Source organism: Musca domestica, unplaced genomic scaffold, assembly GCF_030504385.1.
Source record: "Musca domestica strain aabys unplaced genomic scaffold, Musca_domestica.polishedcontigs.V.1.1 16, whole genome shotgun sequence".
NCBI lineage: Eukaryota > Metazoa > Arthropoda > Insecta > Diptera > Muscidae > Musca > Musca domestica.
In genome coordinates, this window is record NW_026712219.1 from 4741092 (window position 1) to 4760047 (window position 18956).

An 18956-nucleotide genomic window follows, 5' to 3' on the forward strand; every position below is an offset into this window, starting at 1 on the left:
TCCACAAAATTTGAAAATGTTAATTGCCAAACAATAAATTTTGATTTAAAACTAGTTTTTGCAAAAAAAGTTAAACAAAAAAGATGTTTTTCTTATCTCTTCACCAGCTTTTTGCGAACCACCACCTCATAAACCACTCAACGTAGCAACCCATTCTACTGGCAACCCGGTTTAAAATAAACAAATGTTTAATCGCCAATTTCTCTTCTCCCTCACTTTCAAGTTCATGGTAAGAGTTACACACATTAAATGCCAAAATCGCATTTCTGTTAACAAAAAAAAAAAAGAGTTAATATTTTAACATTTTGCAGGCAAAACAAACTCGTTACCAACAACCAGTTTTTACCAAAAAAAAAAATAAATAAATAAGTAAAATTAATAAAATTTGCATAACATGACAATATAATTTGTCGAAAGAAAAAAAAAAACGAAACAATAAAACAAAGTGATAAGGACTATGAAGAGTTGTCCGTGCAGCAGCTGTCAGTCTTTTCTCAGCGCAAGCCCAAGAGAGAGATTTAAAATGTCAAAAAAATGAAATTTGAAAAGTTGCAGTTTTTGATAACCGGCGGCTTAAATAAATGCCACACCAAACGAACAAGTTTTGTTTTTTTTTTTTTGGTTTTCATAAAACGCCAGTTTAACGGAAACTCAACTCTGTGAATAAACATTGCATGTTGTGTCAAATTAAAATGACATTTCCGTCTGATATTCAGTCATTGGAAAATTGTCAGTCTAATTAGTGTTTCACAATAACAACAGCAACAACTGTGAGGCCTAGTTTCGGTTTCGATGGCTGTTAATTAAAAAAGACGGGGAAACTCTGCGTTTTTTTTTTTTCTTTGTGGGTGAGGTGTGAAAGGTTTGAGATGTGAGGGAAAGTTTGGAAAAATTAAAGTGTGAGATAATCAATTATAAATGTTGAGTCACTCAACTTAACTGAATTTAAATGTGAATAGGGGTTTTCGACAAAAAATAGCAAAGGTTTCTTCTTCTGTGTATGAAAAATTATCTGGATATCGGAAAAATAATATTCAAAATTTATTTCATATTCGATAATAAGTCCTCTTTCAGACCATGATTGCACTGAAATTATCAGCCAAAAACAGACTGGAATCGAAGAAATTCTGTTTCTCCGTTCACACAGTTTATATCATCACACATCAATGATTTCCAGGGAAGACAGGGGATTTTTATAGATGAGCTGCGTCCCAGGAACTCTTTTCAAACGAGATAAAGAGTCAAGAAGTTATATTGGTCGTTATATTTGCGAATTGAAGGGCCAGTCTACAAATGCTTACTGGTCAGAGGGGTATTATGAATAAGTTTATTATCGTGGAGCCTTTGTTTATAGATAAACTAAAGGTCGGAGAGGTATTATGAATAAGTTAATTATAGTGGAGCGTTTGCACACAAACTGTAACCCCGATAGTTTTTTTTTTAGAAGAGCTGGAAATAAGGGAGTCTTTAGAGAAGAGGAGAAGGTCAAGAATGTTTTTATAAAAGAGCTGATCCAGGGAAACTCTCTCTGTATATGAGCTGGAGGACCAGGGAGTCTCTCTATATAGACTAGTTGGAGGACCAGGGAGTATCTTTCCATAGACGAGTTGGAATGCTAGGGAGTCTCTCTCCATAGACGAGTTGGAATGCCAGAGAGTCTCTCTCCAGAGACGAGATGGAGTCCCAGAGAGTCTCTCCCCATAGACGAGCTGGAGACCCAGGGAGTCTCTCCCCATAGAGAGACTCCAGGGAGTCTCTCTCCATAGACGAGTTGGAATTCCAGGGAGTCTCTCTCCATAGACGAGTGAGTTTCTTTTTATAAATGAGCTGTAGCGTAAGGGATTCTCTGCCAATAGACGATCTGGAGGGCCAGAGAGTCTCCCTCTATAGACATGCTGGAGCGTCAAAGAGTCTCCTTACAAATGGGCCACAATAACAGGGGGTTTCTTTCTCTAGACAAGCTAAAACCACGGGAGTCTCTCTCTCTCTCTCTCTCTCTCTCTCTCTCTGTAGACGAGCTGAAATGCCAGGCAGTCTCTCTCCACAGACGAGCTGCAGAGTCAGGGAGTCTCGGTCTATAGCCGAGACGTGTCGAAATGCTACTGAGTCTCCCTCTATTTTTCAATTGACGGACGAGGTTGACCCTCCAATTTTTTAGGAGTTTTTCTCTAAGAACGAGCTGGAGCACACCAGTGTCGGTAACTTTGTTTAAAGAAGTTGGAGGATCAGAAATCTCGTTAGACGATATGGAGGGTTACGGGAACTTTTATAAACTACCTGGTACTTAGGGATTTTTTTATGGTCTATCTGGAGCCCAGGGAGTATTTATAGAAATCCTACAGAGTCTGTAGAGATGATTTGGGATAAGGAAATCTATATAGGCAAGAAGAGACTCTACGATTTATAGGTGATCTGAAAGCCAAAAGAGTCTGTACGATTTGGAATAAGGAAGTCTATATAGGCAAGCAGAGAGTCTACGAAGGTGGATTGAGGGACCAGACCTGCAAACGGAGTTCAGCTCAGGGACCCTACACCGGAAATATTATGAGGGCTGATTTATATCATCTGCGAAACTGAAACGTTAAAGTGCAGCTTATTTGGTTGGAAAGTCAATTCGAAAGCTTCAAAATAATTTTTCATCGAGAAGGAATTGTTATACGTCTGCACCTACTAAAATAGATTTTGTCTACTCAATTTGAAGCTGATTTAAATAAAAAATATGGATAAAGTAACAAGAATTGCTTACATCGGGCGCCACCGTCATATTGAGGCTTTACAAGAACTTCGGTCTATATGGACCATTCATTGCAAGAATGATTGCCACTTTCTGCAAATTTACAGCCAACTTGGTTGATTAAATGTCCAAATAGCCGACATTAACCTTCCGGTGGTATACCACAACTTAACTTATAAGGCCCATTTTGATACCAAAAATTCTATAGTAGTTCAAATATATTAATCTCTTCGAAACTAGAGTGACTTTTGCTGACTGTGGATCAGACAGACTGATGTTTACCAAAATTTAGAACGAGAATTGGATGATAGAGTATATGAGTATGACACTAGCTTTAAAATTTAGCTCTACATTCGAACTGAGGACCTAATCATCAGAAGAAATAACCAGAAGAAATATTAAAGAAATATGGGGAGATTGAAAATATCGCAGGAATAATTTTGAAAGAACTCTTCAGAAGAATGTCCTCTCTGTCAGTCTTTTCAAAATTTTCCATTTCCATATGCCAATTACAAATCTGATACAAATTACCTAACACTGGAGTCATAATGCCTATAGGCAAGGCATGCAAAGTTATGTGAAGACACTGCCAGGCAATTTTATGAAATGAAATCACTTTTATTTAATAGTTTGACAATGGTCTTTAAAGAAACCAAATATGGTTTCATGCAAAACTTCCAAAAACTTAAAAGCATTAGCAGTAATTGTCGCGTAAATTTGTAGAGCCCCCGTCTCCGTCTCCGTCCCCTTACCCGGCAAACACAAAAAAAATTAAATCACATACATGGATTACAGCATAATTTCGACGAGCACAATTATCTGATATTTGTGGTTTCTTTCTTGCTGTTTGCTTTGTTGACGACTCACTACTAGGCCTGTGTTTTTTTTTGCCTCAGACCGATAAGCGATTTTGGCTTACGGGATTTTTGAATATGGTAGTTTAATGCTGGCGGTGGTTTTTGGTTAAATTGTTTTCGAAAGACAGACAAAAAAGATGTATTCATACCGAAAGTGAAAGTATTCAAGAAACAAAAACAACAAAACAGATACTTCAAAAATCAAACAAAGAAAGGCAAAACATCAAAGCAAGAAAAAATACTCTTGAACTCTAGAAAGAAAAAAAAAAAACAACAGCTAAACCACAGAGTTATGGTTTGGCAGAAAGAAGAAGAAGAAGAAGAAGAAAAAACAATCGTATCATCCTCAACGACCACAACAACAGCAGCAGCAACAACCAAAATCAACCGCAACAGTGCAAAAGTTGAATGGAAAAAGGGATCTCCACTACCCATAGTCAAATGAAGCCGAGACAGGCTGTTTTTGATGATTGTTCAGCCAGCCTCAGTACATCGCCCCATTGCCGAACCCAACAACAACAACACCAACGACCAAAGCATGAAAGAGTCACAAAAGCCAAGCTTCAAGCCTGAAATACAACCACAAACGCTTACTAACTCTTTTTTCAGATATTGGTGTTGTTGTTGTTGATTTTTTTGCTGACTAGGTAGCAAACCAGCTAGCTGGCTGGCCATATTACTCTCTGACATGACGTTGCTATACAATTACAATGAACTTTGGTTTTCTGTTTTATTTCGACGTGTTTTTCTTTTTTGTATCTGTTAAACCACCATTACGAAGTTGTTCAGCCGTTTTGATTTTTGCCTTATGAAACGAAGAAACAAAATATGGCTTTTTTGCAAAGGCAACGACACAATCTTTAACAGAAATCCATAAAAATTTGTTCGAAAAAAATCGGGCCTGTTGTCGTCGGCCAGCCAGTGGGGTAAGTAAATGCATTTGTGCGCCGGCGCACCATTGCATTTCATGCAAGGGAGACTGATGAGGAGGAGACAGAGCAGAAGAGACAACAAAAACTTATTAGCCTCACGAAACAACAAAACAATTTAGTAATAAACCATGTTAAGAAAGACCCAAACAATAAGCTGCTTAATAAGTGTTTTTTTTTTCGTTTTGTTTTGCATCATTTCACATTGAAAGCCAAGAGTGCTGATCAACGAAGAGAGGAAAGAGGGCCAGGGACATTTCTGAGATTTAATTATCATTTTTCGAAAATAAAAAAATAAAAAAAGAATTCGGCAATTTTTAATGCATTTCCTGTTTACATTTATTCATGGTGGAGCAATATAAATTCTGCCAAAAATTGGAGAATCGTTGGCGAATGAAAGTTTTTTTTTTTTTTTTGGCTTAAAAATCCTCGAATATAATATGATGGCACTTTTCAAGTTATCAATGGGTTGAACGGTATTTAAAAATACGTGTGTGCGATACAATTCCTTGTGTGCGATACAATTCCTCAGTAACTAGTACTGAGAGAGTTTTCTCTCTCACGTAAAAATATTTCAAAATGTTATCGAACTGCATTCATTAAAGGCCATATAGCTTTTTATGGATAAGTTTCAGCAGAGAGTCTTTATAGACGAGTTGGTGACCATAGAGTCGTTCTCTGCAGACGAAATTGCGGAATTAGAGAGTCTCTCTTTCCTCTATACACGAGTTGGAATACCAGGGAATTTCTAAAGACGCCCCTCCTAGAGTCAGACGCAGGCCAGCAAGCCGTCCATTGTCGATCAGAAGCTGCTTGAATTTTTTCCATACCATTAGGTCCGTTTTTCTCTCTCCTTAGAATTGCTTGCGGGGTCTATAGACGAGCTGGAGTATCAGAGAGTCTCGGTCTATAGACGATCCAGAGAGTTAGAGAGTCTCTGTCTGTAAACGAGCTGGAGAGTCAGAGAGTCTCTGTGTATAGACGATCTGGAGAGAGAAGAGGTGGATTGTCAGAGAATCTATATTTATAGAAGAGTTGGAGGATCATGGTTTCTTTTTTTAATGAGAAAGCTTATGAATGCTTATTATCTAAAATATAATTAACATTATAAAATTATTGACTAAAAGTTTCAATACCGTATAATTCTTACTGAGAAAATTCTCTAGTAAGAATTTTCAAATACTTTCAAACTCGATCGATCCCAATTTTCCGGGATATTTAAAACAAGTAAAAAAGCAGTAAAGCTCAACCGGCCCTTAATTCCCTGTTATATTTGGAAGGAACTTGCAAAATGTAAAACAATCCGTTGAATAATGTCTCTACAATTTTAAAAATTTCGAAAATATGTTATTATAACTACGGGGCTATATGAAAATTTGGACCTCTATAGTTGTATCTACCAAATAAGGTGGTACCTGTTGCGAGCTCCAAAAATCAACTTTGAGAAAATTTTGTTGAAAAATGTAGCTAAAATACAGAAGACTGGGAGATACCGTTATATGGGGATATACAAACGCGGGAATCTGTACAGGATATTTTATGTCAGAGAGTAGAGAAATTTCAGAGTAGAGAATTTTCGTTAAATGGGGATATAGACCTGTGGCGACCTGTATAAGAAAGAGAGCAATAGAAAGCATAAGATAGAAAGCAAAACTCACTTGAATTCGAGCGAGTGCGCTCCTGAGAGCAGAAATAAAATCGAGAAAACTCAATTTTTCGATGTGGCTTGAATATGAGTGAGCATATTTTTCTCGTTTTTGAGTGGGAGCAGATTCTACACTTGCTGAGCACTCTTTTAGTTTTTATAAACCTTTGTTGTTTTTTATGAATGTGTATTTTTCAAGATCAACTCCCCCATTTCCCCACCTTTTCCACCCATCTTCTACAGCACACAGCAGCATCAAAACCGGTTTGATGTCACACACAGACGCTCGCACAAAACAAAAACAAAATGTTTTCTCAACTCTTTTTAACTCTAACTTTTGTCCTATTTTCAGGCATTCCTTCCCACTGTAATTAAAATAACGGTTTTAGACCCTAGGCCACTTTGGACCAAATACGTTTCAGAACATTTGGAGTCGATCTAGAGTTCTCCGTCCGCCTGCCTGTCTGTCTGTCTGGCTGGTGCACAGGCAAACTCTCGAAGGGAGTATCAGATTTAATCCAAACTGAATACATCGTAATATTATTATCATATTCCGATTGAGTACGGAGGTGGGAAATATCGGTCCACTCTTTCTGAAATCTCATCCACAAAAGGTCAAAATTTTCAAAGAAATAATTTTAGTTCATAGAAAGAGAAAGGATTTCCCGATTTTGTTCAAACTTTGCAAATCCTTTTATTTGCATTAGTGCTGACTCAAGTGCGAAAATGGAAAATATCGGCTGATTGCATAAAGTAACTCCCCAAAGAAGGCAAAAAATTTTGAATATTTTTAACTTTTATAAAATGTGAAATAAGAGTTCGATTGTCTTCAAAATTTTGCACACCTAAATATTTCTACTAAAAAAAGATCAGTAGAAATCGTACCCTCTCGTTCTGGCATTTATCCATAAAGGGACAAAATTTTGAATCACAATATTTCACACATTCCAAACTCGGATGTGATTAGATGTGTGGATGTGGTCAATATATATCGGCCTGGCCTTACTGATACCACCCCCAACAAGGGGTCAAAATTCGAAGGACGATGACTAAAAATTTAGATCAAAATTTCATTCAGTTTGACATGAGATAGTTTCCCCTCTCTCGACATTTAATGTGTCTTGCGAGAATTATTAAAGGGGGTCAAATTTAAAGGTAGAGCCTCTCCTCTTTTTTGTTGGCCCTCCCTCTTTTTGGCATTTCTTCCTACAGAGACTTCTGTCTTCCATTCGTATAGCCATATAATATGAAAAAAAACATTAGAAATTCTTTTTGAAAAAATCATTAATAACACAAATATTATTTCAAATTCAGATTACAACCTACTCTTGGGGCTGCTCATGGCTTAGTTAGTGTTTCTATTACGAAATCCAATTTAATATTATGTTTTAACGATTTTCGGGAATTGTCTACAATTTTGTGAAATTTATTGATCCTCCTTTCGGAAAGGCTACAATTTTTGTGCTGTGGTGTGATATTGTTGTTTTTGTTATTTCGTTTTTATAACTTTCAAAAATATGAAGTGGTTGGCATAAATCCGGTACAGAGAGGTGTGTTCAACAAATTAAAATGCTAGCGTGTTTTTTTTTTATTTTCTTCTTCTGGATTTTAATGTTCGAATAGAGTTTAAGTTTTAATGCTTAAGGGGTTATTACGGCGGTTTGTTTGTTTGTCGGTCGCTCGGTTGGTTGGTTGGTTAGTTAACCCGCATCAAAATGTCAGTTGGTAAACCATTTTAATCACTTTAACAGAGCTCTAAGTAAACTATATTTGTATTTTTGTTTTTGGTGTTTAAAGTTTTGTAGTTGTTCGATGATGATCTTAAGGTATGAATGGGGTTTTGACTGGAAACAGCATCCATTGAATGTTTCGTTGCCACCACGAGGCGAAAGAAATCCAAATAATTTACAAACGAAACGAAAGTAGCTTCAATATTTCCCCAAAATGAGTGGGTATCATCGAAAGATGTTTTAAGGACAGACAAACGGATGAACGTCGAAATGAGCGGCGTTGCGGATGTACATTTCTCTGAACGTACCTAACCATTTTGCCAATGTACAGATTTAAACGTGTTATTGTCTAACACAGCATCATCAGCAACACCACCATGAACAGTGGTTTGCCATAGGACACTTGCCGCAATAATTGAGGTCGAAAATTAAAAATGTTATTAAAATTAATAGGAAACATAGAAAAATTGGCCCGTTATTTTGCAGATTATTCAGATGACGTTTAAGAAGACATCTCCTTTCGGAGTCGTAAGTCTTTTAAGTACTGAATTTAATAGACTAGTCCTGGTGAAATAATAGACTAGTCCTAGTCCGTTTAATACACTAGTCCTGGTGAAAAGTAATTCCTTCTTTTTTTACAAATATGAAGCCCGATCAGTATGGTCCACGTTAGTATTCCAGCTCTTGATGGCGAAAATTGAAACATTCTAAAAAAACAAGTTAAAAAGTACCAGCCGATCTTGCCGACAGATTTATATCGTCAGCCAATATTAGATTTTTTAAATATATTTTGCTTTGCGTTACGATTATTCAAACTGTTGTCCTTTTATGGGGGGTTCCGAAGGAGTTGGCCAATACATTCCATTTTGTATATGACCTATTACAGCGTGCTAGATGCCGACTACTTTTATGTTTCCTTCACTTTATATGAGATATTTGACAATTTTTGGAAAATGTTGAAATGTTTATGGCACAAAGATATAGTGGACCGAAATACTACTTCATCTTATACTGATAAAACTGAAGAATGTGGCAAATGTAAAAAAAAAAAAAAAAAATATTAAACATTGATTTCAAATTTTAACCTTTTGTGGTGTTGGTAAAAATAGTTGAGAGAAATTTTTTGTGTACCAAGTTTGAAAAGAATCCCTTACTTGTTTCGCAATTATGAGAGGTATAAATATTGAAAATTGTGACACTTTATGGGGGAAGCGACAGAAGGGATGAGTCGATATATATCATATTCACAGCAGATCTTGTATGAAAAAATTTTGGGATGTGCGAAATTTTATTTTTTTTATTTCATTTCTTTTTTGGAGGTACCAGAAGTTTTGGGTTATAAGCGTGAAATTTGAAGAAAATCCGATACTTATTTCGCATTTTATGAAAGCTATAATTATTAAAAATTTGGACCCGATGCGGGCGTGGCACCGGTGTAATGAACCGATAAATCACATCTTACCAAGCGTTCATAGAAATATTGGGATGTACAGAGTGTAAAAATAATCGGATGGTTATTTCGCGTTATATGAGGCTCATGGTTATTCAAAATGTTGACCCGTTATGGGGAGATACCTGACGGAATGGACCGATATATCCCATCTTTACATCTGGCCATGTGTTGATAGAAATATTAGGATATACCGAGTGTGAAAGTAATTGGGCGCTTATTCCGCATTTTATGGGGTTATTGTTATCCAAAATTTTGAGCCGTTGTGGGGGAGGTACTAGAAGGGGTGGACCGATATATCCCGTCTTTACATCTGACCAAGTGTTGATAGAAATATTGGAATGTACCGAGTGTGATAGTAATCGGGAGGTTATTTGGCATTTTATGAGGTTGATGGATATTCAAAATATTGACCCGTTGTGGGGGAGGTAGCAGAAAGTGGGGGCCGATATATTCGATCTTTACAGCAGATCTTTTGTTAGTAGAAATATTGTGATGTTCGAAATTTGAAGAGAATCGGATGCTTATTTCGCAGTTTATAAGAGTTATACTTATTCCACATTTTTACGCATTGTGCGGGAGGTACATGTTGGAGTGGACCGATATTGTCCTTTCTCGTACCTGACATAGTTTTAATATAAATATTAAGATTTGCAAAGTTTGCACAAAATTGGATGATATTTTAACCTTCTATGGGGTAAATTATTCTCTTTGGAATTTTTGACCTTTCGTGGGGAGATACCAGGAGGACTGGACCGATATTACCATATTCAAACTGGATAAAAGTTGGACAACAATATTCCGATGTACCAAGTTTTGATCAAATCAAATACTCCTTTCAAGAATTATCGTGCGCACCAGCCAGCCAAACAGACGGACGGACGGATATCCCTACATCGACTCCAAATGTCCTGAAACGAAATTGGTCTAAAGAGATCTGGGGTCTAAAACCATTGTTACGATACCCTCTGTAGCCATATGGCTGAGGGTACACTAAAATGTAGGGACAGTTTCCAGGTATTTTATGTTCATTGAAAATTGCCGGACGAAACTCATAAAACCATACATAAGTCTATTATTTCAGAAATTCGACATTTTAGAAATATACAAACGGTATTTTTCGTTTTTCAGCGTCATTGATACTCTAGAGAAGAATGAACTAATACAAACGATTTTGACTGAACTAATTCTTGGCTGTTTTGTCATTCCCTCAGGCCAAATACTAGTTCAGGAACTCAGAAATTCTTTCAAATATTTGCAATTTCAAATCGCCACAATGATGCCACAGTGCATCCGCCACCACACAACCATTAATTGGGATAATGGGATGAGCGTTGATTTCAAATAAAAAAAGTGCTGCTGTTTAACCGTGGTATGTACGTATCCATGTTAAGCGTCTGTCTAACCATTCAGCTATCCGTCTATCCGTTCCTGTCGGTGTATCTTTACAAAGTTCAAAAATAATTCCAGGTTTTTTCCTCGCACTGCTACTACGGCGGCTGTTGTTGTTTCATGGCTTAACTTCAAAAGTCGTTAGCTTAATATTGTTGTTATTGTTGGTGGCAGTTAGCTTTGTGCTATTGTTGTACGTACTAGCAGTACAACAACAACAACAACAAAATCAAAGAAAAAACTTTCTTTTAACATTCATTTTTATAGGTTTGACTTGTTATTGTTGTGAGGCGAATATGAAATGATGGTTAGAGGTGGGATTATCTTGGCGTTTGCCATTTGCACGCCAGTTAAAGGTAGCGAAACATAAGGCCACAGCCAGGCGATGACAGCATCCGTGGTACTCCTTTCTAAATTGCTAATAAAGGGGTTGCGGCTGTTGTTGTTTCTCGCAAAACTTAATGAAGTAAAGTGAAAACCTTTCGCCGTGCTGTATCGAAAGAAATATCCATTTGAAATTCAATTTTGAGATTGGCACAGCCCCACCAACACCACCACTAAATCTGGTCTAGAAATGTAATTAATCTTAATCATAAAATTAACGAGTGTGTGAGCCTGCGTGCGTATGTGAGTGCAGTTGACATGCCTTGGATTTGTAAAACAACAGCAACAACAAAATTACGCCAAGTAATGTCATTGGGCTGCTCATTTATGTCTGGACATAAATCTTTTCGTGTGTTATGTTGTTTGGCTCTTCCTTTTAGGGAACCTCATAAATGTGATGAGTACGAAAAGGCACTGTAGTAATTAGCAGTTCCGTCCGTCATTATAGTCGTCTTCTTCTTCCTCCTTCATCAATGCTGTTTGTTGTCAGCCGTAAACGGATGATGACTAAGTGTTAGCTCTTAGCTCAGTCAAACAAACAGATAGAGAGGAAAAAGGAGTCGTACGAGAACTGATATCAATTGATTGTTAATAGTCATTTCGAAATAATGCCTTAGAAAATATGTCATGCTGACTGAACGACCGGCAGAAGGCATTTTTAATGGTCGTATTCTGGGATTTTATGAGTTCTTTTCATCGGAGATTTATTTACGCTGAGAAATGTTGACTTTAAGTTTATTGTCCCCAAATGGAATCGTACATTTTTGTTATGTTTTCGTCGTAATGTGACGATGGAGAGGAAATAAATGTGCAGAGTGGCAAATGGCGTAGGAAGATGTCACTTTGTATTTCTTTTTTTTTTTCAATCGTATAATGGTAAATAAAATAGCAATATCGGTTTTATGAAGCACAGTTCTATATTAAATGGTTGAAATTGAAACAAATTGCAACAGAAACTTGCAATTAGGATTTTAAGAACCTATCATGCTTTAAATTTAGATCGAATATGTGAGGCCTAAATAAAAAATTTGGGGGTTCTTAGTCGATTTTTTTACCCGCGGCTCCTTTGTTCATTTCCGAAGAAGCCATTGAAGCAGATGAATTAAGCCAATCAGAAAAGCCCTTTATGTGCTTGCACCTTTATGCTCATTCAAAGTACGGATACGTTTTTAGGGAGGAGCCAGAAGGTTCGGTTCGTTGCACATTTTCGTACCTGGCACAATATTAGTACAAATAATACAATTTGCCATGTTTGGATAAAATCGAGGACACCCTACGCTTTCTATGGGGCAAAATTCGATTTGTTCTTTGAAATTATATGGGATATAGACAGTACAAGATTGAATGGTCAATGGACGTTTTTAGCGCCTGGCCTAACTTAGATTTAAATACTTCGATGTACTAAGTTGGAACAATACCGTGTATTCCCACCGCTTCACATTTTATTTTTCGTGAACTTTTTGGACTTTTGTCAGGAGGTAGAGTGGACCGACATGGATTATCGTCAAATCCGATGCACGTTTGGTAGAAAGAGTACGATGATTCAAGGACGGATCGAATTCGATCCTCATTTCGGGCCACTAACCAGTTTCCTTGATAATATCTTCAGATCATTCACAAGATCTGTTCTAGTTTTGCATAACTTCTATGGGAGTATAGAGGATCTGAATATTCTCTGCACATCAGGACATATTCTGTGGGATGAGGATTTCCTCTTCTAGAGATCTTCTATCCACGAAAATCAGGGAATCGAAGATCTAGAGACTTAATAAACTAAGATATCGGATCTCCTGAGGGAATAAAGAGACATATATCGAGAGAACATTCAGGGATCTTCTTACAATAGATCTTGAGGTAACCTCGAACTCAATGAGATAATCTAGCGGGCTTTCAGGGAATCTTCAGAAAGTCTTCTAAGCATTCAAGAGATCTGCAGACATTTTGTAGAAATTTTATAAGAATATATAGATATAATGTGAAAGCATTTGAAAATTCATTTTAAGAACATGAGGGCATTTCATCAGATTTTCTAAAAAAAATCAGGAGATTGGAGCTTTCTATGACGAGGTAAAGATGCCTAAAGAGAAAATATCTACCGATCTTCTGTAGGAAGATCTAGCACTCTTTGATAAGATTTCAACGATAATATTTTCTCTTAAAAATATCGTCCCCTAAGAGAATATACATTATACATTAGAAGTCTTTTCACAGAAGATCGACCAATTAGGTCGAACTTATTAGAGAGGATCTATACATATCTATATTTTTTCTATGAAGAGAGAGATTTACATGATAATACTTGCAGATCTTTAAAACACTTTTTTTAGAAAACATCAAGAGCTCTTCTATTAGAAGATCAATATCAATAATATCAGAATGCCGAAAGATATTTCACCAGATAATCAAGAGACCTGGAAATCTTCTATCTGGAGAGGATCTTAAGCTATTAATTGTGTAGAGAATATCAAATATTCGTCTATGGGAGGATCAGGAGAGCTTTAAAACATCAGAAGATATTCTAGGAGATGATAAGATGTCTCTCGTACCATGATCGAAGATCCTCTGATGGAATATGATTAGTTCTTCTACAGGAGGTTCAGAAGATCTTTTATGTGAATACATGTATATTTTAAAAATAATCTTATGAGCTTCTTTCAAAATATCAGGGGATCTTCTATTAGAAGGTCCACACATATTCTCCTAGTCGATTTACAGATCTTCTACCAAAAGATCTGAAGAGGGTCTGAAGGTTTTAGAAATGGAAAGAGAGAGAGAGATCTTTTAGCAAATGTGAGGTATTCCATAAAAAAATCGAAAATTCTTAATCAAAATCAAAGTCTTTGCATTGGATTTGATGAATTCTCTACCGAGAAGTTCCAGGAGCTGCCTGTGAGAAAATCTATTGCAGTGGTAATATAAGAGATTTTCTAGATAAAGAGATTTTTCGGGGCTTCTCTGAGACGATTTAGACATTTGCACTGAGATGATTAAAGGATCTTCCAGGAATTCCACGGAGAAGGTCCACAAATCAAATATAAGAACATCGAAAAATCTTTTTTGATAAGGCCTAAATGTCTTATTGGGGAATATCTTGAGATTACAAATGAAAAAAAGGAAGAAATCTTCTTTAGGGAAATCAAGAAATCTTTCTTGAGAACAACTAGAGATATGTAATATTCCAAATGTAGAATATTTTCTTATATTTCAGGTAAATTAAAAGAAAAATTCTGACGATCCACTTACCTTCTTATTATCGGCAACGGTAGTGAAAAACGACCATCGTTTACAATTGGTGTGGCTCCGGGTATGGGCACCGTTGATATTACCGATGTCAGCATTGTTGTACCCGCTGGTGGTGGCGGTGGAGGAGGACCCAAAATGGTAACACCGGGTGGTGGCGGTGGTGCTGGACAGCCGTGAGCAAATTGCGCTAAAGTCGGTCCATTTGGATGATTTGGCATACTGGCGGCACTAACTCCAGCCATGGCGCCGGGATGTGTTGCCCCCGGTTGGGAAGGCAGAGCACTATATGGTGGCGGAAAATGATTGTGGAGAATATCCGGTAACATTGGTCTCATCATGGCAACATTGTGGGGATGCTGGCTTAAGCCAGGATGCATATGTGGCGGATGTAAGATGGGAGGTAATGGTGGGGCAGGCATTGAATGGCGATCCAAATGGCCATGATGACGCCCAGGATGATGCGAGTGGGTGGGTGCCACCATCATTGAGGCGGTATGATGCAAATGACGTCGCTCACGTCTTTCACGACGTCGCTGATCACGATCACGGCCATTGGTGTTGGATGGCGTGCCCGATTGCGTGGCATTGCATTGGGTGCGGGGCGATCTCAGTTGCACGGCAGCAACATCATCCGTTTGACATTCCGTGGAGGTGAAGGTGCGCGAAATGGGTGCTGTTATATTACCATTGACTTGAATGACATTAACACTGCCCGCATGGGCTTGATCGGGTTGATTCGAAAGCGAATTACAATTATTATTTTCATTATTTTTCAACAAATTAGGCACTGAACTATTTTGAGAATTATTAACACTAGCTTTTGTTGCAGCTGTTGTTGTTGTTGTATCACTTATATTTGAATTATTTTTCCGGGGACTACTACTATCACTACCACTACTACTGCCACCACCACCACTACCATTGCGGCTGGTAGGTGGCGTTGGGGTATTTCTTAAATTCCCTTGCGTTAGGTTGAGATTTGTATTTGTTGCAATATCGCATAGATTAGTAATACTTTTGTTGTTGTTGTTGTTGTTATTATTATTATTGGCATTATTTACATAATTACAATTTATCACACTAACACCATTCTTGGTGGTGGCCGTTGTTGCATTCACTATGGCCTGATTTAGGATAATTTCACCTACACTAGCATTACTATTGTTGTTGTTGTTGTGGTTATTATTATTAATGGTATTGGTATTAGTTGTATTCTTATTGGATAAATGATTTGAACTTGTATTTGTATTCTGATTCACTTGTATAGTTAGACTCGGTGTGCGCTGACACGGATTCGTTAAAGCCGTAACACTATTTGTTGTTGTTAGGAATACACTGCTGGTACTTGGATTTATTTTGGTGGTATCACTTGGTTTGGTCACCGCCGCCGCCTCCTCCACATTGCCGCTGAATGTGGAGTTCGTGGAGGCGGGCACATTTAGACGCATATTTGCGTTACTTTCGCTTGTCTCAACGCCCGACAACCGTTGTCCCGTCTTGGCCCGTTGTGAGCTCGTGTCACCACTGTCGTCGACGCCCCCGTTCTCGTTTTTGGCCTCCAATTCGCGCAAGCGTTTTTCTCTTAAACTTTCACTGGCCCGAAATTCCGCATATAAACGTTCCAATTCTGCCAAACATTTATTGGGTGTTAAATTATACGTTGTAGTGGCTGAAGTTGTTGTATCACTACTCTTCGCTTTGGATGGCGATCTTTCGAAACTAGTTTTATGATGAACTGCGGATGACGACGACGCTGTTATATTCCGTCCGTACGCCGTTGTGTTTAGCTCGAATGAACGCGTCAAACTGATCGCTGCTGTGGCTGAGGTCTCGTACGGTGGCATTGCTCTCCACAACGACGGCGGATGGTGGCTGGTGTGACAATAAACGGAGTACATGAACTCTCTCGGCTCTCGGTACGCATTCATTTCGATGGGGTTCATTTTATCACACTCTATGCTTTGTTCATAAATCGTTTCGTCGTCGTTGCAGCAAAGTGTTTGATAGTCGTCGTGTTGTTGTTGTTGGTGGGGTCGTTGCTGCAGCTGTTGTTGGTGTTTTGAATTGAAAATAAAATTATTGTTTTGTTTATTTTCGGTTTCCTGTTCTTCCAGTTGTTCATCGTCCGTTTGTTGTGATATGCTTTTCGTAGTTGTCGTGGTGGTGTTTTGATCGTGTACGTCGTGGTCGTTTCCAGTAAGCAGCTGATTTGGGCGATGAATCATTGATGTGGCGTCAGCTCCGGTATTACATTGTTGTTGTGTTTGTAGTTTTTCTTGTACTGCAGGTTCTGTGCTCTCGTCAATTGGGGTTATGGAACAGCTGACAATGTTGTTGTTATTATTAATGGGGTTGTTGTTGTTATTGTTCAACGCATTCACGATACGTGCATTATCAACATTTTTGGCAGCAACATGTTGCTGATGTCTGGTATTGGGGGATTGCTGGAATGAGGGAAACAAAATACAAATATTTTTATTTAACTAAGAAACTTAATTAAATTATTTAATAATTAAGGAACTAAATTTGATTTCAGTTCAGAAAATATTTGAGAATAAACAAAATAAGAAAATGTCTTTTTTACTTTATTGATACGCCCATTTAAATATCTTTAACTGAAACAAGACGTTTTGAGCTCCAAAGATTTTGTGATTTAAAATTTAATGCTTAGATTTTGGATATTAATAATAATAATAATAATAATAATAATAATAATAATAATAATAATAATAATAATAATAATAATAATAATAATAATAATAATAATAATAATAATAATAATAATAATAATAATAATAATAATAATAATAATAATAATAATAATAATAATAATAATAATAATAATAATAATAATAATAATAATAATAATAATAATAATAATAATAATAATAATAATAATAATAATAATAATAATAATAATAATTATAATAATAATAATATAATAATAATAATAATAATAATAATAATAATAATAATAATAATAACAATAATAATAACAATAATAATAATTATAATTATAATAATAGTAATAATAATAATAATAATAATAATAATAATAATAATAATAATAATAATAATAATAATTATAATAACAATAATAATAACAATAATTATAATAAAATTTTAATAATAATAATAATAATAATAATAATTATAATAATAATAATAATAATAATAATAATAATAATAATATAATAATAATAATAATAATAATAATTATTATTATTATTACTATTATTATTATATTATAATAATTATTATAATAATAATATAATAATAATTATAATAATTATAATAATAGTAATAATAATATTAATAATAATAATAATAGTAATAATAATAAAATAATAATAATAATAATAATAATAATAATAATAATAATAATAATAATAATATAATAATAATAATAATAATAATAATAATAATAATAATAATAATAACAATAATAATAATAATAACAATAATAATAATAATTATAGTAATTATAATTAATATAATATAATTAAACCTAGGGGGAACTTATCAATGGAGTAAAGAAAAAAAAATTATATTGTATGGATATTGCATTAGCAAATTATCCCATTAAAAGGTGAGGTAAACATTTAAACCTTCTGTATTGCTAGTAGCTTGGAAATTATGTTTTAGTCCATGATATGGACCGAGGGTATTCATCTCGGAAAAAAAATTATTATTTTTTCATACAATTTTTTATTTATTTTGGTTGTTGCAAAATTGTCAGGTTTAATCCCATTATTGTTGTTTTTATAAAAACAACGTTTGTTTATTAGTGGAGAAGGTAATGTTTACCAGGGGGTAAGGCAGGGAATACCTAGGTTTCGGAAAAAGCCACCAATCCTCATCAGTTCCGTTGTTTTTTTTTTTTTTGTCCATCTAAGAGAATTCTATACAAAAATCCATGACTGTAGTTATTCAAGAATGTTTTTAAAACCCCATAACTTTTGGTACCAGGAGTTATTTTAAAAATAAATCCGGGGGAGAATATACCAGACAAAAAACAAGAGTATCAAAAGTCATGGGGGTTTTAAGAATATTCTTGAAGAACTACAGTCATGGATTTTTTTTAAAGAATTCTCTTAGATGGACACAGTCGTAATATTATGTAGCAATGCAAGTTTTTAAGGACCTGCTAAAGTCGAATATTCAATAAATGAATCTTTTGTATTTAAGGCGAAATTTCCATCAACTGGTTTACGAATATTTCTAAAAAAAAAAATATTTTGAAAGATTTAGGGCCGTATAATGAAATTTGTCATACAGTTTGTCAGGCATTCTGTTTTTTGAATTTACGATAAAATTATTTACCGTAGAGAATTGGCAGAATTGTTTGTATTATGTCCAGGATGGTTGGTATTGAAAATGAGGTAAATCGGTCCATGTTTTCGTATAGCCCCCATACAAAGGCATCTCCCGATATTCGGCATTTTTTTTTTCGTAGTGGGTTCTAATACCGGTGTCTAAATATTTTATATATAGGTCCACGCTTTCCTATAGCCGCCATACAAGGTACCTGCAGATATTCGCCATTTTACGATTTAGACCACATGTTTTTCGGATTGGTTTAAAATTTGGTA

General features: G+C 35.7%; 1 protein-coding gene across 1 annotated transcript in view; it reads right to left on the reverse strand.

Annotated features, from left to right (window-relative positions):
• Positions 1–18956, reverse strand: part of LOC101897390 (platelet binding protein GspB) — a 245925-nt gene that overhangs the window by 181898 nt on the left and 45071 nt on the right. Inside the window, exon 3 of the mRNA XM_005177435.4 lies at positions 14365–16808. Within this exon, the coding sequence (XP_005177492.2) occupies positions 14365–16808 (2444 nt within the window). The remainder of the gene's footprint in view (positions 1–14364; positions 16809–18956) is intronic.